Genomic DNA, 25964 nt, shown 5'->3' on the forward strand with positions numbered 1-25964 from the left:
AATATAAACGTGGTGACTGTCGTCGTTAATTCAATATTTCCAATCAATTTCATTAAAAACATAAAACGTTTAGTTTTAATTGTAAGGTACATTGAGGCATTTACATGAGTTTAAAATAACTTTGTCGACAATAAGTCTGAAGCCAAAGGTGGTGTTGCGGCTAAATATTTAACACATTTAGGGCGTGAGTAAAGTCTGCGCAACAATTGAAAATGCAGATATTCATATAGAATATGTGTGATATCAAATTTGCCTGGAATCCCAAAGTTGCACTGGCCACTTACAATCCATTTTTCTTTTACGTTAGGAAATGACATTCAAGGTTTTATCTCTCAACTAATAAGCTTCCTTCACTAGTCCTGTTTTTAAACATTTTTTTTTACCAAATTAAAAACTACTGACCTTTATTGAAAGGGAATGCATAGTAGACTTATACTCTACAATGGATGCCTTGCTCTATTCAACTATCGTTTTCCAGAGAAAGAAATACAATTTCTCCATTTGGTATCGACCTGCTAACAAAATTTCTAATTCCCTTAAATGGGCACTCTTGCTTGTTGCACAGGGCATCACTGGTTTGTTAAATGCAGTCCACTTTTTTGAAGGTTGATTAAGGTCATTCGATTGTTACCCTTAACTCTTCAAAGCCTTGTCGCTCTGACCTCACACCCGTAAGTGAGCCAAAAATTCGAATAGAAATTTGTATGTGTCTGTGGACTATACTGCTGTGCACTTCATAGGTAGAACAAGAAACAGAAAAGCAAAGTTTATGACATTATTCATACACAAATGATCCACGCTTGTACTAAAAACAAGGTCAGCCATGGGAGGACTGCAGCGATTCCTCTGACCTCCACCGGCTTCAATGAAGGTATACAGTGGAGCAGGATAGGATGGATGCACTTCCTCTGTTTGCTGAGCCTATGAGGGAATAAACAATGGCATAAATTCTGCTAGTACCACAATTGCTATTCAACCTTTCACCTCTAATTCAGTGATCCTTTTGGGCTCTCTATAGCTTGGTCAGCAGCTATCCTTCAGTGTGTGGTGCTCCAGTTTTAAAAAAGTGTTTTTGTTGGTTCTTATGAAACATTATATCAATGAGTGGAAATACCAACAAACATTTCTATTGAATTGCAAACTGAGATTTTTTTTCGATTGATTTGGAAATATCTGCTAGCCGCATTTGCTCTTCCTTCATCTACCTAAGTGCAGCCAGATTTAGTACACCTTATGGGTTGAAAACTGTATTTGTTCTCTCACTTGTGTGTACTTCACTTTGTACACTGTACTGTATTTTCACTCATCTTGAGTATCTGTTGTGTAAACACGTCTTTATCAGCATAAACTTTCAAGACAAACATTGCACATTTGTTTCTTCAAGTTGCACTCTTTTTCAGGGTGCACTAAATAATGCATAATGTTAACTAGTTCATGTTCTTGTAGGGCACAGATGTCTTGTGTGGTGCTGTTAGCTTGAATTCTTGAAAAACCTGTTTGTTATTCAATAAAACCCAATGTTTCACCACCTAATGCTTTAATCCCAACACATTTGTGTTCACTTCATGTGATTTTACAGACCTACTATTACAGGTAAATAAATGGCACTGTTCAGGTCATGTACCCTCTGGTACAAACCTAGACCTTACTAGACCATAGTATTATAGATAAATATATGGTACTGTTCAGGTCATGCCCTCTGGATTAACTAAGCCAGTGTTCCATCAGTTGTTGCCACAGTCACAACTCGTACCTCAGTAGTCTCAAAATGATCGTAAACAGGCAAATGTACATCATCTACATTCATACCTTTGCCCTTAGATCCAAACTTTTGTTCTCGGTCTTTATCTTTCTTGCAACTCCTGTTCTCACTTAGGGATACTGTGCTCAAATGTCAGACTCTGCGTTTATCAGGTTTTGTACCACACTTCCTCTATTTGCTTCGGGTAGCTTGCCTATGCCTACCCTTGTGCTATCTAAACATTCTTCTTGATTGAGAAGCCCTCAATCATGTAGTTCTTAACTTCATGCTGACATATCATCGCTCATGCCCTAATAACGTACTCTGATCGATTCACTTTTTTTGATTGCCTTACCTGTCCTCGCAAAGGTTTGCAGTTAAGCTTTCAACCATGCACCATTTCCAAATGAGAAAGTCCAGAAATGGGACTCGCAGAAGTACGATACTCCTGCACTATATTTTTTTAATGCAATTCTTAATATGTATTTGACCCTTTTCAGAGCTCATGTGAGGACTGTGGCTCTTGCCCTTTAAAGAGGGTCACATCTTCCTACAGTGTAAACTTTATTGGATTTTCAAATGGTGGACTCGGTTGAAAGTCACATACACACCAGTGTTACTTGAATGGGTACTGAAGCCTTAGGCTCTATACATATTTAACTGTTTATAAATCGACACTGCTATACTACTCCGAGCTCCATAGGGAGCAATTGAGAGGCAGTGAATCAAAGTGTCATGAACAACTACAATGCAAATTTGACACAATTTCACATGCTCTATTGTTTGCTACCGTGGTACCTTTTTACCTTGACCGGGGTCATGTGTAAGCAATGTATTGCTTGCATATTCAGACACAGCCAATGTTTGCTACAATAAAAAGAGCAGTATGACTTGGCACTAGGTTTCCAAAGGTGCATATCAAGCTTGCATTTCTAGCACTACTGCTATTGATTGTGTTCATTAATTGCTTGGATAAAGTACTTCCAGCAGGTAATATGGATGCTCCTAAGATTGCTGCTCCAATTCTGTTTTGTACAGCTGAGACAGTCTGAATCAAGGACATGGAAAGCACGGTCAACACACTTTTAGGATCTTTTGTCTCTTTGAACTTCCAGTTAATTAGTAAATAGTATTCCCTAATGTAAAGCTATGGTCTTTGAGTCGATAAAATCTATTTTTCATTTCTATTGTAGATTCAGGTTATGTACTAATTCTGTTTTTGACTGACTCTGAGTTTGATCTTTAGGACATTTGAGGCTTGGACCCTACGCTCCTAAAATGCATTTCTGTATGAAAGCAAATGTTTCTTTGTTAATCACTTTACTCTAAATTGTCATGGTTGTGGCTTTAAAACTCTATTGAAAGTCTTTGAAGGCAAAGTAACTTTGGCTGCACTTTTTTTGGCAGAGCTGTGGTGCTTTTGAAAACGTGACATCCTCCTTTTTGCCAAAAACAGATTCTTATTCTACCTATTGAACCTCCCACTGGTCACACTTTTTATAGTCCTAAAGTCTGAGTGGGGCATGGGATCAAATTAAGTACTCTGCCGCTCTCAGATCCTTTTTGTTTACGGGCTTGAATCTGGAAAACCCCCACTATGACAACCTTTAGAAAAACTTTGAACAATATCATACAGCAAAGGTATCTGTCTGGGATTCCATGGTTCTAGCATCTAGGTTAATTGTGCTGTACTACAGATTGTTACGTCGACGTGTTGTTACTAAGTGTACCAAGCCCAAACAGACATGCTTGTGTGAGGTTGCATATCAAGTCTCTTTTAGGGTTTTCTATTGTATTTGGATGCAATAACTAATTCCTTTATGTATGTTTATTGTATTTATTTGGATGTTTTTCAGTGTTCAATGTGTCAGCACTTGTGTTATTTTTTAGGCACATGTATATATGTCACAAACAGTGTTCACAGTCTGTACTCTATTCTTTTTTGTATTCATTTCGGAAGATATAACTTTTTAAATATATCTATCCTTAATTTCCGTTTAAGTAAACTGTGGTATTGTCATTTGTAATATGTATCAGTAGTTTGTTTGTTTACATATCATTAATGGATGGTTCTAAAAGTTTGGTGAAAAATTTGGTGGATAGATTTTACTCATAGAAAGTTATCACATGGTAGAACCCTTTTCTCTATACTCTACTACAGATTGACCACAATCCTATTACCAAGAGTAATATTGTGAATGTTAACATTTATTGTGGGGCATGAATAGAGAAAGAAACTTTACTAATAACATGCTTGGGCCACTTGAATAATAAGGTGGCAGAAAAGTTAGTCAAGTAAAGGTTAGGCCAACCTCATGATCCCTCTGTCAGAAAAGAACAATCTGCTTAAGTAGGTACACCAGAAATAGCAAGGTAACACCTTCAAAGGCATAAATGACTGCAGAGCACAGAAGCACATATAAAATCAACCGTAAAGTATGGTCCAAGCCCTAGCGGGCTTTCTAGAGATCGATTAAGCGAGACTGGGACGGTTCGTAGCATGACCCAAATCAAATAATTAAAAGGAAAAATAGCTAATATGTTCTCCTTTTTGTTTATACTCAGGTTATAAATGCAGCTTCACATAATACTAACTTTTTACCTTAAAAAACAACCATCGATATATATGGAGTTTTAGAAGATTTGTTGGCAAAAGGAAATATATATTTAGAGGAAACATTTATGTTTTTAATTTTTATTCTGTACTCTTCCAGACTGCAAACCTCTCAAGGTTTAATGTTACAAGCATAAATAACAAGTGTCACTTTCTGATGGGAATCATAATTCTCTGAAATGCATTTTGTGAACGAAAGAAACTTACATCAAACATGTATAGCAAAGTCAAAAAAAGTGAATGATAACTCTGCATTGTAGAATAATTTTCATTATTGGATTGTTTGGAAAATTCATTGTATAGAGTACAGCGCATTCTGGGAGTAATAAATAATTACCCATGTAATTGGATTCGCAAAAGTGTATGCTTAGCCATAAAATATGAAATGAACAACAGAGGCAGAGAGTTATCTCCAACGTCTCTGTTTCTAAACTGTATCAAAGTGCCCTCTTCACCAAATTCAAGGGTCAGAGCTGACACGTCATTTGGTGCAAAAAATATTGATTCATCTCTCCCTTCTGATTTTTATGTTTTCAGATTTTTATAGTTGCTGATCAGTGACTACAATATACTCTTAAGACAGTTCATGAATGTAGGACCAGATGTACAATGCTTTTTAGCATGCCTAAACGGGTCTTAGACCCGTTTGCACATGCTAAAAAGCATGGGCCCATGTACAAACCGCATTTTGCTACTCGCAAATAAATTGCGACTCGCAAAATACTGTTTTGCGACTCGCTATTAGGATGGGGCGTTCCCTTCCTAATAGCCACCGCTAAGATATATACCAATGTTTTGCAACCGCAATTGCGGTTGCAAAACACTCGCAAATTACCTCCTAATTCAACTAGGTGGTAATGCATTGGCAAGTGGCAAGTGGGAAGGGGTCCCCAGGGGCCCCCTTCCCCTTTGCAAATGCATGCAATATTATTTTTTGAGGGCAGGCAGTGGTCCCAGGGACCACTGCCTGCTCTTGACAAATGAAAAGAAAACGTAAAAAAAAATTAAAATGCATCCCGTTTTCCTTTAAGGAAAACGGGCTACATTTCAAAAAAAAAACCTGCATTTTTTAAAATCAGTCACAGACCTGGTGGTCTGCTGAGCCCAGCAAGCCACCATCCCTGGGAGGGCCTGTCATTCCGAATGGGCTCACAAATTGCGAGAGGCTCATTAATATTCATGAGTCTCGCAATTTGCGACCTCATTGGGAATCGCAAACAGTGTTAAATACACTGTTGTACATGCCAAATAGCACCTCCCTATTTGCGAGCACTATTTGGCAGGTCGTATATCTGGCCCCAAGTGTTTTAAATGGCTAATTGACTTGCAAGATTCCCCATCCATTCCCAGCAATTTGTAGATGTACTATTTTCAATGTTTTATAATTTTTTTCAGTTAGCATTACTCATTTTATTCTGCTGACTTCATCACACGTCATTATTGAAATCATTTGTATCCATTTCTCCTGTGAGACTCTTCCATGCAGTACTGTATTTTCTATTTGTTATGTGCTAGTGTGCCAGTGTCAATGCACTGAATAATTCTAAAGGTGAACTCTCACTGCTCAGAAACGTGAGTTCAGGACTGACTGTATCCATGTAGAAATTTCAATGGGGTGATCTGAACAAATGTTTCCTAAGCTTGAATCTTCCTTCTCCTTGGTTATGGATCCTAACCACGAGTTCTGTGAGTTCTCTCCCACTCAAAGAAACTTCTGTGAATATGTAATTAATAAAATTACATTTGATCACAAAGAGCATTTTTTTGCTGCCATCAAGGCATAGCCTGTTTCTTTAAAACTGATTAAAAGTTTTAACCAGAGTATATAGTTAACATTTGGCTTCTAACATTTGCAAACATTTAACTTTCCTTTCACAGGTAGACAATGGGTTTATCAGACCTGCGCAGAGTTCGGTTTCTTCCAGTCCACAGATTCCACTAAGCAACCGTTTTCTGGGTTTCCATTAAGGTAGTGTAATGTGTTCTTTTTTTAACTTTGCTTGCAGTATTTGTTGTTTTCATGTAAAGTACCTGACGGTAGGTAGCCAAATATGATCTACTTGATGGTCAGAATGCTCCTAGGCACATACCAGGAGGTTGGGTGTAATAATGTGCACTGTTATAACATACTTCACTAATTATATGTTTGTATAGTGTTGGGTTCAGTATACACTATCCTTTGCATGCACAATCATATTTATGTTTAAGTAAATCATTATTCGTCATGGACATTGAGAGCTTGAATTCCACTGAAAGGGAATGTCTTACTTTCCTTTTCCTCACTTTAGGTTCATTGTATAACAAAGGACAAATATATTTGTTAAATTCTTTATAGAGAAACTTTAAAAATATTAACCTAGCCGCCCCCGAAAGCAAAATACGATTCCATATTGTAATGAGTATGCTCTGAACGTATTTGATTTTGTCATCTGTAAGAGTGCTTGTTATGGATCATAGTTCGATGACTACGCCATAACTGTTATTGACAACCTTCTTCCTACGTGCCTGAAAATAAGCTTAAAGAATCGATGGCTAAGTGAGTGGGAGGGGATTGCCTTATGGTTAAATATCAACCTGGCCTGCGTGGACAGCATCGACTTAACTTGCACGTCTTAGATAGCCCCTCCCTTGTTAATCCAAATAGTTCATTCTTTGTATCAGTGAAATATTGCCTCACAGGTTTACAGTTGAAGGTATTGTTGGAACAAACACTCAGTCCTAAGAAAATCATTTCCTGAATATTGAGGATTTTATTTAGTGAGCAGATTGAAAGTATTCTACAAACTTGCTTAACACCATCTTCCAATAAGGGTTTAGCAGGCTAACAAATGATGCTAGTAACTCATTTCACCTTGTATTCATTCATGGACCTGACATTGGTCCTGCAAAGAAGGACGGACTACTTCTTTGTCCAAATTAACCTGACAATTCAAATATACAATTTCACCACCGGTGTCAGCAGTAACAACCCCCCCCCCCCCACCAGGCATATTAAAAACTTAAACTCATTTGGAATCATTCTACATTCTAGCCAAAATTAACCTACCCGATGAAGCAAGCCATGCAACCTTGCTGGCCAACCTGTATCAATCATAATAAAGAAACTTAAGACTTTGATTAAAGAGCAGGTATCAAATGGTTTAGTAGAGAATTTGCTGAGATGAAATCTTTTGGCCGCCAAATGTAAAGACCTTGGCAAGCGTCTCTTGCAGTAGGAAACAAACAAAATCTCTTACAAGCAATATAAGAAATATAGCACGAAACCCTTATGCCAAATGCATCCTCTTAGCCCTCAACCAAATGAAGTACATCTAGAACGAACATCCTCAGAAAATGGACTAATCTACTTCACAACATTGTGAAGATCTCAAGTTCTTCAGCCCAAAAATGTCAAGATCTATGAAGACATTTCCCAATCCCCAGAACACTTACTCTCTCCTTTCTATTCTGCTGCCCCTTCTGCATTCTACTTTTAGGTCAGTCCTGCTTCTTGAGCCTGATGAGCAGCTGTGCTTGCCTAACAGACAAAAGTATCTAAAGTACCAATTGACCCATGCGCACCTTCATGTTTCAAACAACTTCTTCAATCCTCTGCACCACGATACAAAAGTGATACCCTCCAACCAGAGGTCATTTCAGATCCACTGAAACGAGCCATCATAATCCTGAAGAAACCTTCTGAGGATCTAAAGATAAGTTTCAACTACTGCCCGTCTCTAGCCTCCTATTCCCGAACAAGATCATGGAAGGGAAGAAAGGGCAACACGATTATATGGAATACAGTAATTTTCTTTATGACCATCAATCTGAAAACCAACCAGTGGAGGCATTGACTCAGCCTTGCCAACAGCAATGTGCTTCTATCTATGGACAGATGGGAAAAAACAGTTCTGATACTCCTCAACATAATTGCATGTTGTGATACTGATGACCACATTATTCATTGGGAAAGATTTGAGTAATGTTACAGCACAGCTTAGTCCAGGGGTCTTCAAACTGTGGGGCGCGACCTCCAGGGGGGCCGTGCAGCGATGCAAAGGGCGTGGCGCATTCCCAGTCACACTTCTGCCCAGGCCCAAGGGCTTCAGCCCCCCTCTTCCCCCGTCCTGTGTCTAAGCCCGGGTGTGTGCAGTGCAACTCGAGCTGCTGGGGGCTCAGCTGGCATGGAGTCTTCTCTCCGGCACGCCCGTCAGAGTTTTTACAAGTCTTTAAAGACCATTTTCATATTTACATGCCATTATAAACTGGTTACAGAGTCTTAGTGTTTTTTCCTGGTTCCAGTACTCCCTGGGTCCCCACTCTGCCTATTCCTTACATTTTTATTTTACATATACTGCTGTAGTGTGAGAATGCATTTCATGAAAAGGAATATAAAGTAGGGTTGCCAAAAGAAAAATGGCTGCCATGTGTTGTTTAAAGAGCCTGCAAAGACCTCCTCTTGACACTAAATAGACTTATAAATAAAAAATATGTATTCAATCATTATGTAGCTTTTCTGTGTTTGCTCTCTTTAATTATCAGTCAAGGATCATTGAGGCAGCCCTACAACACAATTAAAAGGGGTTTCTAATTATAGTTGGTGTTCGAAGTATGCACAGATAAGTGTTTAAAATACAGTTTTAGGTGATTGCTTATTTTTGTACCGACTGGGCCATCAAAATAATCTGCTGGCAACCCTAACCATAGGACTGGAAGTTTGTTGCAGGATCAGCACATTATTTATTTCCTCCACCCTCGATCCCCGATTAATGCCATAATACCAATAGTTTAACTTAGATCTTAAACCCTATGCCACCGTCAATAACATGCTGAGTTACTTCAAGTGTCTAGGAATGCACCCTGCATTCAGACAACTCACTCCTCATTCTCGCCCTTCACTTTCACGCTCACCCTGCACTCACAGCGATCACAATGCACTCACACTGATCACTATGCACTTGCACCATTCACCCGCTCACCCTGCACTCAGTGATCACTCTGCACTCAATGCACTTGCGCTGTTCACCCTATACCTCACCCTGCACTCACACAAGCACACTACTCATCCTGCACTCATGTGACACTTCACTCACCTGTCCCCCTCACTGCTCAATATGCAACTCACTCAAACAAGCCCATCAGTAATCATACATTCATTCATCACATTCTGAGCTTGCATCTGCACCCAAATTCGTACGGCCACCTCACTCACCCTGCAGTCACTCCTCTCACCCAGCTCTCACACTGTTGCATCGCTCACCGTGCACTCACATGGCCACTCCTGCCACCCACACAGCGCATAGTGTTAATGTGCCTGCTACAAAGAATATGTACCATGCAGATCACATAAATGAGTGTGAGTAAACTGAGTAGCGCTATAAAAAATTGAAATGTTTGTCATAAAGGTGCTATAGAGAAATGAGGTGCATTGTTGGAGAGTCGTAGTGAGGGAATTCATGGAGAAGAAGGAAACTGGGTGGGGCACCAAAAAAGACTGTTGCACCGTGTGCATCCAGTGTTAGGGCCAGCCCTGGCTGGGAGTGTTCGCCCCACCCCCTCCCCCGAAGTTCCTGGTCTAGTGGCTCCCCTGCTTTTGCCTAGTATTATTATTATTTACATTTTTTGTGCGCTACTGTTAACAAAAGATGTTCTGGGGCTAATAACCATCTGCTGCCTGAAGGCAAATGAGAAACACACAGAAGGGGAAGGAGAACCAGCCAAATGGGGTGACCTACAGAGCGGTTTTTATATCTTCCTAAAGGATAATAGCTTCTTGGTGGAGCGAAGCAAAGGAGGGTGCAAGTTCCATAAATGCACAGCCTACACCAAAACAGCGAGACAGACAACTCGTGCCTTCATGAATTAGAGAACAATAAGCAGAGTGGCAAATGCCGAGAGAAGCATACGGGTCCGACCCGTAAGCTTTGTGAGGAAAGATGAGAGGATGAGAAAGGACCGCAAGGGAGTGAGAGTATTCAATTGAAGAGGTCAGGGATGAGGAGAAATGTGAATTGCCAAAGAGAAGTGTCAACATGCAAGAAGTGAGTGTGAGCCAAAGGTGAGGGCTTCTGTTAGAGCAAAGGGGAGATGTGAAAGATGAATGGGGGACTAGAGAGGTGTAAGATACAAATAGACAAACATTTGAATGAAGAGACAAGGTGAATGAGAAGTGCTGAGGGGCACAAGAGGTGACGGGGCCAGAGAGGCCATGAGATAAATGCAAGAGACTGTTAGAGATGAGGGCAGTGAAAAGATAGAATGGTGAGAGGTGATTAAAGGTGAAGTGAGAGGGTGAATGGGGAGAGTTCAGAAGTTGTAAAAAGGGGTGAAAGGAAATGGCCTGCAAAGTGAGAGAGGGATCCGGGGTTGAGCGAGAGGTGAGAGGGATGGAAGGGAGGGGGGGGGGAGAAAGCTGCATGGGTGAATTGCTTAACTCTGCACAAAACCGCCAGGGTTTTAAGGGACCCCTGCTTCTCCCGGCCAGGGCTAGGTGAGAATCTAATGTGCCAGCACGTATGCCTGCGGAGTGGAAGGCCCTTCATAAAGGTTGACTAGAAATCTTTCTGATGTTAATTGCTGTATTTTGGTTATAAACTGGTACTGATAGGGTGACATTTTTCCTCAATGTTACTGTGTGTAAAATATTAATTTCAAAATAATGAATCAATGCTATCCCAAAATACGGGGCGTCACGTAACATCATTTACATTTTCTTCCCACACAATTTAGTCAAGGCTGTTGCATAATTTGGTCCTCAACTGCCTCATAATTCCAGTAGCCCTGCCTACAGGTTTAGAAATTGTTGTCAGGAGGGTGTCCTTACACCTCAAAATATTGACAGGGGGGTCTCAACATCCTAAAGTTTGAAGACCTCTGGCTTAGACGGTGAGGTAGAATTCCAGTGCATAGGTGCAAGTGGCAGTTCTGGAATTCAACAGGAGTTTCACATCCAAACAAATGCATCTAAATCTCCTTAGCTAATCACTAACCTGAGGTCTCTGTAGACCGTAATGAAAAAGGTTGAAGAGTTCCAAGGATGCGTGGAATTTGTTTGCAGTTTCAAGGATAGAAGGACGTTTTTTGAAGTGACACTGCAGAAGACGTTCTAAGCAGGGCCACAAGTGGAAAACTTCTGAGAAGATGAACTCTGCATCTGGCTTCGAAGATTGTCTCAAATAGAGAGCCAGGAACAGAGGTGAAGAACATAACTCAAAGGAACACACGTGTATAGCCGAGCCAAAGCAGAGGCTTCCTCTTATCAAAAGGTAGGAAACCAAGGCTCCTGGCCAGACACTGGATGTGGGTTTCCTGAACTGGATCCTCAAATCCTGTGAGGGATCTTCAAGTGCCGTTGTAGCCTGCTACTCAGACGGGGTATATTATTGTGGCTTTTGGGGTGCCCATATGGGTTCAAGATTTATGCTGCTGGTGATTGAGTAGTCACCACTGACCAGCACATATGTAGCTGCCACAGTCCTGGGCAGCATGACTCCTATCACACATTTCATTAATTAATTGAGCATATGAAGATTTTACAACTATGTTATAGAACTTTGGGAGCAGGAACCACATTTACCCAAAGTAAGTAAATCTGTTACTGTGAGGTGAAAATGTAAACCTCCTGTAGCTTTAAAATGTCCTTTAAAGACAGATTCTTGCATGTTTCCTCTTGCAAATGCCATTTTTGCATTTTAAGTATTTAAATGGCACTGACTAGTAACCTTTCCAGATATGACCCACATTTTATTTGTCCACAATAGTCATGACCTTCCCGAACAACTCTTTACTATGATGTTTGAGTGCCTTGCTTACTTAAAGAACTATCAGAATGTATTTCATTCATGCCATCATGTCCTTAATATTCTGACCACATTTTGTCAAGTAATGAAATCATGCCTGAGAAAATGGTTTGTGTTTCAATTCAATAATCTTTATTCGGATATAAAATATCCATAAAAGCACATGTTGGGAATACCAGCAACAGTACAATTTTGATAAAAACACAGTATAAATAGGATAGATAAAAGGGGGATTATCAAGTTACAAAGACTTCAATTATGAGCATATATTAAAAAGAACATATTATACAAAACAACAGTATCATAAGGAGTTAAAAACGGGCAGATAGCATAATAGTATTGAACACTTTCAGGGGTTCGACAAACAGATAGCAGCATATTATAATAAAGTGTGGTCGATTGTAAACAGTTTTAGCAGCGTAATATAAAGTGCAATTACATTTAATCTTTTAGGGTAGTCCAGTCCACAGGTAACACTTTCGTTTGGTGTTCCATACTACAAAGTAGAGGTAGGTTCCTGCAGTAGAACAGTGTGGTAAATGCGTTACAAAGAGCTCATGGAAGCACGTGAGCGAACAGCCACTCTTATAAAAGACCTGATGCGAAAAATTAAGTCGTCCCTCTAGAGTCTGAGATTTTCCAAGTTGGTTGTTCTAAAATTAATGTTTGCAATTGCCTTAAAATATGGGATCAGGTTTGTTATGTATATTTTTGATACAAATTACAGAAAAATAAAAAATTTAACATTGTTTGATTGCTACGAGTGCCACAGGGACAGAGCATTTGCTCGAGATTAGTATTGAATCCCAAAGGGAAGCAAAGTGAGTATTTTAGGGTGCCGTCCCTGAGGCGAAAGAGCAAACTTCTCTCCCAACAACTTGTATTCTTCAGAAGATATTTAGATGGCATATAGGTTAGGGGGCTGTTAGTCTTCACTAGCGACATATACCTAGCGACTGATGATTTTGAGAGCTCTGTGGCATATCTTGCATTTTTATAAGATTCATATAGAGCATCCATAAGGACCTTTTTATTTATTCCCTCTTGGCCCGAAGGATTAAAAAAGACGTTCTCTAGATTCACGCTAGTTAAACTTTTTCTAACAACGAAAAGTCAGGGTATGCACCCTCCCTTGTCACAGTTAAGGCAGTCATCTATAATCTCTCTTGCCAGGGTCACTGCCAGATTTTGCCAAACTTTTAGCCAAAATATAGCTGAACGTGACCTGATCAAGTCTTCTATGTAGAACAAATTTAATTCCTTATGACACACAAAGTTTGGTGAGGATATTTGGGCTCCTAGAAGTTTTCGACAATCTATTTTGCTCTCTCTGGATTCCCCTGCAATTTATAAAACCCCAAACTTCTGCGCCAAATGTGGCAGTGAAAATACACTGTTTTATAAATTTTAGTTCTAGATAATACTACCTCTGCTTGTTTGGGCTGGGGGAGACTCAAGATCGAATGTGTCACTTTTATAAATTTACTTCTACTATGGGCTACATGGGCTGCCCAAGACCCAGTGTCAGAAAATATTAATCCCAGATATGGGAAAGTGCGGGTGCATAATAAATGTTCAGGACCTGAGGTTATTTGAATTAATACAATGTCTTTTTGGGCCACAGGTCATTATGAATCTTACAATTGGTGCAAAGGTCCAAGTCTGTTATAAAAACTACAAAACCCCTGACTAAAGTGCGTAGTGCGGCCCATTAGGACCGCATCATCCGCATATAGTAGGGCGGTGAGTATATTGCCATTGATGCTAGGTACGTCGTTGGTAAGTCCTGACACTACATGGTGTAGTTCATTCATGTAAAGGATGAATAAAAGAGGGGCCAGTACACACCCCTGTCTGACCCCTCTTTCAGTGATGATGTCCCTTAAAACCTTTGTGTCATTTCTGATCCTTACCTGTGCCTTCAAGTCCCTGTGCAGATATGCCAAAAAAAATGGACTAATGCCTCATCCAACCTGTTTGTTTTTCTTATGAAGGATCTTTCTTTAGGAGGAGAGGCTAATGCATTGCCCCATAACTATCTGCACATGTTTGTTAACTGGATTTTAATCAGAGGGAGAGGCGCAACGAGAGCTGCCGGTCTTCCTGCACCAGTCCACCCACTGCATTCTGGCAGATGCAATCTTCAGTGATGTTCTTACATGCTCAAGAGTTTCCCACCTAGTACTGGCACAACCAGTACAGGATATTCTTGCATATCTGTTTCATGCTAGTTGACAATCATCAGCAAGGAGAATTCAGTTGGTTTGGGGGTGCTTGGTGGGCCACTTTCAATATATCTGGTCTTGTACCACTCTAAGCCACTGGCGCATCCTCCGGTTCCAACAACCCAAAATCCTTCAGGAAATATAAACCAGTAGGTAAACTCACTGCTTCTTATGTGCCTTCAACAGTCCACTTAGTGAGTGTTGGATTGCTTGATTGCCCAGACCTACAGATACATCTTTAGATTGCCCAAGTATACATTCAGGCCCAGGTATGCCTAGGGTTTGGTCTGGTCAAATAATATTTAGAAAGTAGGAGTGCACTCCCAATAATGTACGTACAGCCCAACTGGATACTCTGGATCATTTGATATGGCACAAAATTATTACAGCGAGCTCAGTCTCACCTCACAGGCATTGCCTGGAGGAATCTATAAGTCACCTCGAGGTGGACAATCTTTGGTCTCAGTCAATGACAACAAAATGTTTTAAAAAGCGTTGAACAAACTGACGCACAAAAAGTCAAGTTTAGAAGACAAGTGTTCAATTGCAAAACAAAACCACGCATAGCAAATTATAAGCACGTACACCACATTAAACCCCTAACCCTACTTTGACAATAGCATTTCAAAAACTTAAAAAGTAATTTCATACTGCACCAATTTGGCATTCAGGTAACATTATCCAGCCTTCCACCTTTGCAGAAAATCAAAGTGACCTAAATTACAGGCTTTGTGGAACTGTAGAAGAAATACTAACTCATGTCTTATACATCTGCCCGGTACTTCAAAATGAATGGCGACTGTAGCTACGCCGTTGTTTACTCTGCTCTGAGTTTAGACATGTAGGCAATCCATTTTGGAGGTACTCAATCCAGTAAACTAAAGTCTAAATATCAATTTTAGAAACTTTATGCTCATCTTTGGGACAATAGTAGGCCAAGTGTAAAGCCATGAAACCTGTGTACATGAAACTCAGTCCTGTTAGTATTTAATTGAACTTTTAACTCTGATAATTTCTGTTTGTTAGTATTATAAAACAGACTAGGAAATTTGGGAATGCCATAAGGACATCTCTTCACCACTGTGTTGAATGTAGTTGTATTTTTAGCACATGAGCATTTTAATTTCCAAGTTAATTATCAGATAATCATTGGACATTAATTTGAAGTCCTTTGCACTGACCTTTTTTTCTATTTATTTAATTGTTTATTCTCTTTTATGCATGTGGCGGTCTTTATGGACTCTGAATATTTTCTAATAAAACTTGAAAACTCAAAACAGTCCAAGTGTATTCCGGCTTTTGCTGGTTGGCACTCATCATCAAGTAGCCATCTGATTGGGGGTATCCAGTTGTACAAATAGTCACTAACAGCACCAACTGATGGTGATCATCCTCACTTGTGAGTTACTGGAAATATGATGAATTGCATTTGCCAGAATATGATGGAGAACATTTGCTGCACTGCCAGCAGTGTGTTCCCTCCTCCTCCACCCCTGAAGTTTATGCACTCTCAGACTCCTAAATTGCGCAATATGAAAGCTTCAGGCTATAAGGAAATGTCTGGAACCCCCCCCTCCTTTTGTGGCATCTAATTGAAAGTAGGGCCATGAGAACCTAGCCCCTTTATCTGTGCCTCATAAGAAGTCCTTGAGGTGTGTGCCTTTTTAATACCTTTTGAACCAAAAATGTATACATTAACAAAATGCTGCAGTTTGGGTGAAAATGAGATTACTTTTAACTTGGAGAGTGCACATTGGTGTTTGTGTTGCTGTTGGAGTGGTATAGGTGTTTCTTCAGTTATTGTAACAGGCCAGTATGTAATCTGGTCTTAGAACCATTTAAAGCCTAAATATATGTAATACTGTACAGCACCAGATTGCAAAATCTATACAGGCAATGCCATCTCAAAATAGAGGTTACATTCCAACAGCCCCAGTTCTTGCAGATTAGATGATGTGATGGACTTGGATTTAGACTGGTTATCAATTATATGATGTAGACCGCAAATAACAAATATTGTGATTTAAGATTATTTGTTGAGTGCATAAATGTGTGTATGTATTGTAATGATTGCTCTAAATTTCTTGGATCACCTGTCAATCAAGCATTAACCATCTTTGCACAGTGTATTAATTGATAGTTGCCAAATAGTAGCTATTAGGATTTATGGGTCATGACCAATACATATACCAGATGATCTGGATCACTGAACCCAAATGATGCAATGAATCTTTTGATGGCTTCACAATGGAAGAAAATCACCCTACTGTGATAGAACAATTACTGTAATAATGTATGGCATAGGCTAACATAGGTGAATATATTTGTAAATTAGACTTTCTAGGCAAAAAGATAAACAAAAATGTAGACAACAGCGATTTACACTAAAGGCGTATACAATATCCACCCATTTATTCTCAGCATGCCAATTGATCGATGACTGCTGTCAGATGGACCTCAAGGGTCTTTTGTCTAATCTTCTTGAAATGCTTAGGGTGAATCAACAACTAAACATCTCAGGGCAAAACAGCTCGAAAACCAGTCATATCTACTAGTGGTTCCAAAAATACACATTCTACTAAGAATAGTGATCTAATTTAGGATAGCTTTTTTACAAATCAGAACCAGGACAGGTTTCGGCCCAAATAGACCAATTTTTTTAAAAATATATTGCTGTCAAGTACTTTATCTGTTATCTGATCCAAAATAGAGAAAGCAAAGTAAAAATTACACACCTGCAAATCTATTTCAGCACTGCCCAGACAATTGTTGAAAAATGGATTCAGTCTATCTTTTTGTATCCCGGCAAATTCAAGAAGGGGGGTTGTATCAAACATTATTCTAATCATTGCAAAGCTGTAGAATTTGAACTGAACCTGTTGCAGCAGGTGTTATTCAATTTATGCCTTTCATTTGGTTAATTGTACTGACATGTCTAATGTTTTCAGCTATGTAGTACTTGCTCCACTTTTGCTGAATGTTAGTTTAATTATTTATGGCACTCACCTGAATAAAGTATTCTTTAGTTTAATGGGAGGGCAGCTACAAGTTGCTTAGAAGTATTTGTTGTAAAATACCAAAGTATAGGTGCAGTTTCTCCGGTTCAGAAAGCCAAGTGACTACTTCTTGCCTTTTAAAATTTCACAGGTGAAATCATCACACTAAGCCCTTGAGCCGGCAGTACAATACTTGTTAACAGCAATTCAGCTAATTCATTCTGATACCATTTCAGCAATCAAGAATTTGCTCAGTGTTGCAAATTTGCCTTTGCTTAATCATCACTCTGGCTTTTTTGCCTATTTCTGGATTTTTTTTTTTTTAGCACTGTTCTCAGCACACTGTTCTTCAGTGTGACTATACATGTGCTCTGGCCCTATATATTTTAAGAAATGTGCCCTTGTCATGACTGAATGCCTACGTTATTTCCACTATGTAGGTTCATCTACATTTGGTATAAGGCATGCCTAGGTATTTTTTGCATCTTTGCTTGGGAAAATGCTAGAAAAATATTTCAAAATTATTTTTCACTTTACCTCTGATTTGCTAGTCAGTCATATTTTTAATGACTTCAGTGGACAAGAAACATTGTTTATATTGCCTGAACAAGAATTGGCCCAGAGCCTGTTGTGGTGCTCATTACACCTCCAGCAGCTAGTACACATTCCTCAATCAAGTTGATGACTGCCGGCAAGAGCACAATAGCCTGACCCTTGGGTCCAGGAAGGCAGATGTTTTGTCAACAACTGGCCCCTTAACCCCATGGATGCTCAGCATATTCCCCTCCTGTGCTGAGAATTTGTAAACCCCTTTATTCATGACGAGCTGGGCTCGTCATGAGCGTGCGAGGAGGCTACTTCATGACGAGCCCAGCTCGTCATGAGTGTGGAAGGGGTTAATAGTGATTAACCATCTGGGAGGTACAGGCCAGTTGGCAGAACATATGGAAGACTTCGTTAACTCTTCTTCGGTTTCCTTGCTGACCCCAATTGGGCCTGACAGGATTGGCCCCATTCATTCCCTGGTCCCTCCTAGACACTTTGGCTCCAACCTCAGCAGGACCAAGAACGAATTCTGAAGTTGACAAAGGAGAAGAGAACTCTTCTAAATAGGGGTGTGGTTAAGGACCTGCCTAGATTTCCTCTAGAGGGAAGAAGTGTACAGCTACCTTAGATTTAGGGTTCCTAGGAATATCTACCATACATTTGACCACAGAGGAGCCCTGGCTAGACAACAGGCTAGTGTATAGAAGCCTGTCATGAGGACATTGGGCTGCAGGACTGTCTTCAAGAACTTTTCTAGTATTTCTTTCAAGGTGAAAAGGTTTAAGCCTTACCCTGATCTGTTGCACCCTAGGCGGGTAAGAAAACCATGTTAGTCTCACTTAGATCTTTTTCCAAAGTTGAAAACGGGCTTGATGGCACTGCACGCTATAGGTGTTCAGCCTTGCTAAGTTCTTCCTCGCTATAGTTTCCAGCCTTGCCACATTAGAGGTTTTTGAGAAGCAGAAAATGAATATGTTTTGGACCAAGGTGAGACGGTAAATCTGTCCAACAGGAGAAGCAACCTTGTTGGCCATGAAATCTAGCTTTGTTCCCAATCAGAGCAATTGACGACTAACCCAGTGGCTTGGGTGGGAGCTGAATAACAACATATCCACTTTGATTGCCACACCCTTTGACATTGCCCCAGTGAAGGAATTTGATTTCCATTTCAGGGACTACGTCAGTAGGTCAAACCTTTGACATAGTTGATCCTCCTGGTGATCCGATCTGTTCTCCAACACAATCACCCTGCTGTTTTTCAATGGTGCTTTACTTATTATAATTTTTGTAGTGCGTTTTATCTTAATACTTAAGAAAATTCCCATTCAAAGTTCCCCTTATCACTTTTCAATAATTTTGATGTCATTTTGTTCAATAAATATTTCATTTGTTTTCTATATTGTTTTTGAAATTTTATTATGTTTTCTTTGTTTTGAAATTGCTGGCACTGCTTAAACTTAACACACTGTTCTCTGTGGAGTGCCTCCCGCACCATAACTACCAGGATTTGAACAGAGATTCTGGAAGAATTTTGTTTTGGTCTAACCACTCTTCCCTGAATTTACTCAATTTCTGACTCTCAGCCAGTGCTAGAAATTCTACAGTTGGTTACAAACCATGCTGATGTGATGAAAGTTAGTGTTCGATCGTCTCAGTTAGTAATAATCCTAGAGAGGTTTTTATGGTATATAATCTTTGAGAAAATGTGTGTTAGTACAGGGTAGTTCAACATTGGCCGACAAACCCATGAATGATTTACAGGATATCCACGAAAAGAAACTGACTTCAGAAAGTTATTTATTAATTGGGGTGGACTGGTGTCCACCACAAGTAATAAAATCACTGTCTTGTTGGGTCCAGTCAAAGATCAACCCCTACTAGCTTTGGCACAGACCAGCTTAATTTAACGAAAATATGTAAGGCATTGAGAAGTACCAGAACAGATCAAGTATCAAAAACATTGCATAATAAAAAACCCACTCCAATTCATAACAATAGTATAAAGTTTAATTAACATAATGACACCAAAGCAACAAAAATCCAGCATGGGGAACTAGAGAGATGGGTTGTTTTACGATTTAAGAGAAAATAGTGCCAAGAAGTGCAAAGTGCCGATTGTGGTCAATGGTCATGGTAGATTGGAACCTAGGTGCAGTTTGAACCTGAGTGCAATAGAGGTCTGCTCGGGTACAGGAAGTAGATTTGCCTTTGAGAGGATGGAATTAGGGAAGTCTGAAAAGGTTTTCTAGTCTCAATCTGAAAAGTGACTTTATCTTTTTCTGAGTAAAAACTCATTCTCTGCAAGACAAACTTGAAATTGAATCCAGCACCAGTCACTTAGTATTTGCAGTCTGTCCGCTTGGAGCTTTGGAGCAAAGCGTTTTTGAACAATTACCATTTTTTTTTAATTTTTTGGGTGCACACAGGAGCACACTTCCAAGGCTTCAAGCACCTCGGGGGGAGCACTTAGACTCTCGTGGTGTCCGGTAAAGGGCAACAGCAACGTAGACTTTAGTTGAACGCCAGCAACCCCAAATATTCGGTAATTTGAAAACCCTTCTAAGTATTATCCCATGTTGTTCTTATATCTTGCAGATTTCTCCAGAATGACCATCTTTCTTGATTCAACAACTGTTGTATTTTCCCAATTTGGGCCATTCAATATGGTGTTGTATTAGCATTAAGGACGGCAATATTATGTTAATGCTTCATATCAAAACCTCATATTCACATCAATAAGTCCCAAATAGGGCATACATTTCAGTGCCTGTCTGATAACCTAGATTAAAACCATAGAAATATGACGATGAAGAAAATTCAGTTTTCTTTTGGCAGCAACATAAGTTGCACTCATTATTTTCTTTCCTTGTTTTGTGCAGCTCCTATGTTCAGCAGTGCACTGATATATTCGGTCCAGACTTCAATCTTACAAGAGTTGTGAATGCTGCACAACAAACCAATGAGAATTATGGAGGCTGCAATATACAAAGCAGCAACATTATCTTCCCCAATGGCTTGATTGACCCATGGCATATCCTAGGATTGACCCGAAGTCCCAGTTTGAATTTACCTGTTGTGCTTATGAATGGTAAGTGTTTTTCTTTTTATTGATTTATTTGATAACTTGCTTATTAGTAAGGGCAAGTAGTTGTAAAATTGGATATGGACAATAATAGGTTATGAAAACCAATTTTAACTGCTCATGTTTTAATTTCACTTTTTATTCAACTCGCATTTACTTTGTTCTTCATGTCCGTTCTTCATGTCTCTCTGCTATGGTAATGCTAACGTTGACCAGGCTAATAAGGCTTCTCTTTCATATGGCACTATTGTATGCATTATACATTTAATACAACAATGAGAGTATATGTATGGTTTTAAGGTTTCACTTGTAATTGTGCTTGCACACTTTTGGCAAACAAATTGTTTTAAATACATATAGCATACAGATAGAAAGTAGCTTCAAGTCCGCTTTCTTCCACTATTGGCTTGAGACATGGTTAAATACATCTTAGATCATCCCACAGTAGCATTTTATTATCACCGCTTTCTATCAGCTTAGATGTGTCCTTTTGCTTTTTGTGAAATGTACGAGGAACTATTTTATTTCTGAAAAGTAGCCTCTGTCATCACACATTTAATTCTTTATTTCATTTGTGGATTGTATATACAAAGCAATTTCTTTTGCACTGCAGCTGGGAATATTTTACATGCTTACAGAAAACACACCCAAAGGTGGGACAAAGAATAGTAAAAAGAAATCAATTTAGAACAGGCACAAGAAGCAACAATTGGGAAGCGTGGGCGTGGTCTATCCACTCATATGAATTACAGCATGCCTTGCAGAGCAACGCATGCACTCTGCCTCTAGTCTCGACCTAAAAACCAGGTCGGAACAATTCAATTCTCATCTGTTGTGCAACGGACTTTAACCCCTACCTCCCCAGTGCTGCCATTGGCCGACGCAGCCCCGCCCACCCTTTAGAATGCCCGCACCGCGGCGGAAAAACAGCTGCGGTTAAGGCGTTAACATTTGCACACTCATAGCCCCTTCTCAATGTGCACACAAGACTCATAACATCCTTCTTCCTAACCCAAAAGATAGTGAGACAACACACGCAGAACACACACACACAAGCATGCGCACCCTCACTCACACACAGACACCAGTTAATAATGTAAACAAAGTCACTTTGCAGAGCAAGCACCTTCGATCAACAAAAGCATCAGGCTCTTAAGCTTGTTCACTTTCCTCACTTTCACTCCCATCTGTATCCTCCTTTCCATCTTCTCACAAACCTACAACCGGTACCAGCACTTCACAGCTTTCAGTACTGCCTTAAATGGAAGCACCACCAACTCCCTCTTTTCTTTAATAGAGCTTTTCTTCCTTTATGCTTCAAAACAAACTGACACATGCCACAGTGCTCGGATGCCTGACCTTACCATCGCTCAGCTCATAGATTTACATCCTACTTATTTAACAGGTATGGTGTTGCTAAAGTATGCCTCTGCTCAAGCAACTTTGATCCCATTTTGATTTGACCACTCCATCTTACTCACACCCTTTCTAGTTTCATGATGTTCATTAAACGTTCTCTTAGCCTGCTTCATCCTTTCCGTTGCTACAGCCATAGACTGGCCTGCTCATGTGGACAGAAGTATCCATCCCGGCATGCCTTGGGGTTGACCACACTTTATCTCATGAAATTTAACCAATACTGGTCTAACCAATGCTAGGATTCCAGGTATTTTTTTGGTTGTTTGAACATGTGAGGTAGTGGTGAATCAGCCAGCCTGAAGGCCAGTTTGGCTCAAAGAGCCAAAGCACTAGCAGACTCTACAAAAAGTCACCTCAACTGGAAAATATGTTGTAAATCACAGATATTAGATAAGTTGTGCCTTGTGTGAGACCATCCCTTCCTGATCACACTGTCTCCCTGACAAATCCATATCTTCTAAGCAATATAGAGATTGCAGCTTACAACACTGAACTTATCCCAGAATACCCACACTGTGCAACGTTCACTAAACACATTGTGCAACTTATGTCGAGCATTAATAAATCAAACATCCTGATGCAGCTTCCACTTAGAGATCATGCATTGTGGGAGTGGAGCGTCAAGGCAGAAGAAAAGCTCCAAACAAGGCGTTCCCTACAAGATCTAACTCTGTGTGATCCTGGGTGGAAAGTTGTTGTAGGTAAGCAACAGTTCTGCTGACCGAAGCCTGCACATTGTCATGTCTTTTAAGTAGCGCCCAGACCGCCATACCCCAACCTCCCATGGTCCACGTGAAGTCGAAACAGTTCTTATTCCTTCTGCACCCGTCCTTCTATAAACAAGAAGGGCATGCTGCTAAAACCAGCATCCAAAAGATGCAACAATTAGTGTGTTCTGTTTGACCCTGCGCATCACCTTCCATGCTTGGAAGGAGAGAGATGCTGCTGATCTCCCTCAACATATGCAGATACGGACTAGTAGGCACCGTATCTCACTTATCTCAGTCCTTCACTCCCCCCGCCCACCCCCAACTGCCAATGGATTAGTCAGGGGTAACTCAATGAAAATCGTGCTACTGGCCATCAACTTTTTCTGCTGCACCAAGAAGGCTATAAAGTTACAAGCCTCGTCTTGGCTTATTTTTGGCTTGCGCGTCCATGGGGACTTTGGGCCAAGCCAGGATCAGGTCCTATCCAGGCACAAGCCTTCAGTGGCTCGCTAACGTTTGTAGATTGTAGCCTAGCCTGGAAGGGCATGTTGTACATGGGTTTGAAGTTGGTCAGGTGTGCTGGATTTGCAGAGGGTCTTTTCAGAATAGCTTTTATCTATTCCTATTTTTATTGGGCGGGGACAACCCCTTCTTAAAGAGGCTTTTGGAATGCTGTGTGTCACTCTGAACTCGTGGATAATTACTACGCCATTTGAACATACCTCATCGATTGAATAATTGAGGTAGCAATATTTGTTTTTGACAGCATTGTGCAGTTCAGTGCTGAAGTGGCATAGTTGTGCGAGAGTAGATAATGTTAAAGTGCTTGAGGCTGACTAGACCACACGAGTTTTCAAATCTTCCTCTGTCCCTGCCAGCCGCCTCTTACCAGTATCATAACGAGGCAGTTCTGCTCAAGGAAAGCGCAACACAGATTTATGAAACCCAGTGCTTTAAATGGGCCGGTCCTACCCGGTACTGAGTACCGGCACTTTTTTATTTTGAGAGGGAGAGTACCGACACTTTTCAAGAGTGACGTAATACATTTAATTCGAGAGTACCGGCATTTCTCAGAAACAAGCAGGTACTCTGGTTCAGACGACCTGCACTTCTATTTTTCCATTTGAAGCACTGATGAAACCTATGCATGTTTCACTGATACATAAATATTTTGGAATTGGAATCGATTACCTTTGTACGATCACAGCTTTATTAATAAATGGTGCATCACAGCCTAAAACACTAAAATGGCATTGTGGATAAACCGAAGAAGACGGGGAAGATACGTCTCCCCACTGGCCAATTCACTGGTATGGGCTGCTGAATCGCTTTAAGAGCCTGTGGAAAGGAAATAGTTGAATTTGAAAAAATACCGACTGTGAACATGAACTCTATTTTTTTAAACTTGCCCACCGTGCCTGGTTTTCAGAAACCTGAATATGCGACGTATGTTAATACAGGGGTTGTGAAAGCCATCGCCATGGTTTCCAGGCACGAAGCCCAATACATCTCTGCAAGTTTGCCACTGAAAAGTCAATCTCATAAGTATGCAGGGTTTGCACCTCTTGCCTGTTCTCTTAACTAGAGCTCACTGGTCTCCTAGGAAAACCGTGTCAACAGCAAGGAATGGAATAATCGCTGTAAATGTTTATTTAGGTCAAAATTCAAATGTTTATGCATCTGGCAGACTTGAAAGCAGGGCAGAGATCACTTTGATCTTTAGCGTGCACACACAGAAATATATAAGAAGATTTTAGAGCTTATTTTCACTGTAATAAATGTTTTGTTTGAATAAAGGTCTTGCAAAGCACTTCTGGAAACAGACTCGAATCCTGGTTGGTAATGAAATGCCTCCCTGCATCTGAAAGTGAGTGAAGAAAGGGTGATTGTAATAGGCAAGGTCTGTGAATACTTCCAAGATGCATTTTGTAGTGTCTTGTGAGATAGCAATGACAGAGCCCTTTTGGCGCCCGATGGACTCCGGAGAGTTGCGATGTAAGTGTTAGAGTGGAATGCAATGAACGCTGATTTAGAATGTTGAATTCACGGTTACACGCAGTGGAATAAAGACGTGCAATACTAAGCTCCGTGTGGCATAGTCCCTGGCCGGAACCCAGGCTAGGGAGGACGCTACACATATGATGTTAAAATAAGCTGGAAGGCAGATTGTAACACAGTTGTGAAACTTAGTCCAGTGTCTGACAGCATAGGCTGCGATGCAAATTGCAGAAGTCTACCGTATATTGGCGAATTCAGTGACTTCTTGGAGGAAAGACTGCAGGTGTGGCAGACCACAGACTGTATTACATACACACAGTGCCCTGGGGGCTCAACAGGTGTGTGTACCCAGGAGCACTACAGAATTACAGCAGGGTACGCAAACAGTTGTGCGACCCTTCTGTGATACCCATAGCGCTGGCACCCCTGTAGAACCAGAGCTATCTTCTGTGGTCATTTAGTTTGCCTCTGTTTTTCCTTGTGTACTGCACAAATGTAATTTGTTTTTTTACTTGCATACTGATGTCTATTGCACAAAGTTCACCAGGTTTGAAAGTGCTTACAAAGTATAGGAGTAAAATGAGTAAAGGAGGCATTCAGTGAAAACCACTTTCAGAGCACTATATAAACCGTTTCTAATTTTCAGAGTAAGAGAAACACTCAGTAAAAAAAATCCTGAGCACTCCCAAAAAACATTCACTTTGACAGGAGAAAACAATCCTTGGTCACCTTATTTCGGGTTCTTACATAGCTCCCTCTTCTAAGAAGCTAATGCTTAAAGGCCCCTCGCCCAGTCTGCCCATCAGGCCTTTGAGACAAGAGCACCCTCTGCAAAGTTGCAAACCAAAACGGTCT

General features: G+C 40.3%; 1 protein-coding gene across 1 annotated transcript in view; it reads left to right on the plus strand.

Moving 5' to 3' along the window:
• The window catches only part of LOC144791288 (putative serine protease K12H4.7), a 430940-nt gene that overhangs the window by 385664 nt on the left and 19312 nt on the right, over positions 1 to 25964 (plus strand). The window contains exons 7-8 of the mRNA XM_078665959.1: positions 6234 to 6324; positions 20780 to 20988. Of these exons, the coding sequence (XP_078522085.1) occupies positions 6234 to 6324; positions 20780 to 20988 (300 nt within the window). The remainder of the gene's footprint in view (positions 1 to 6233; positions 6325 to 20779; positions 20989 to 25964) is intronic.

This window comes from Lissotriton helveticus, chromosome 11 (genome assembly GCF_964261635.1).
Source record: "Lissotriton helveticus chromosome 11, aLisHel1.1, whole genome shotgun sequence".
In the NCBI taxonomy this organism is placed as follows: Eukaryota; Metazoa; Chordata; class Amphibia; order Caudata; family Salamandridae; genus Lissotriton; species Lissotriton helveticus.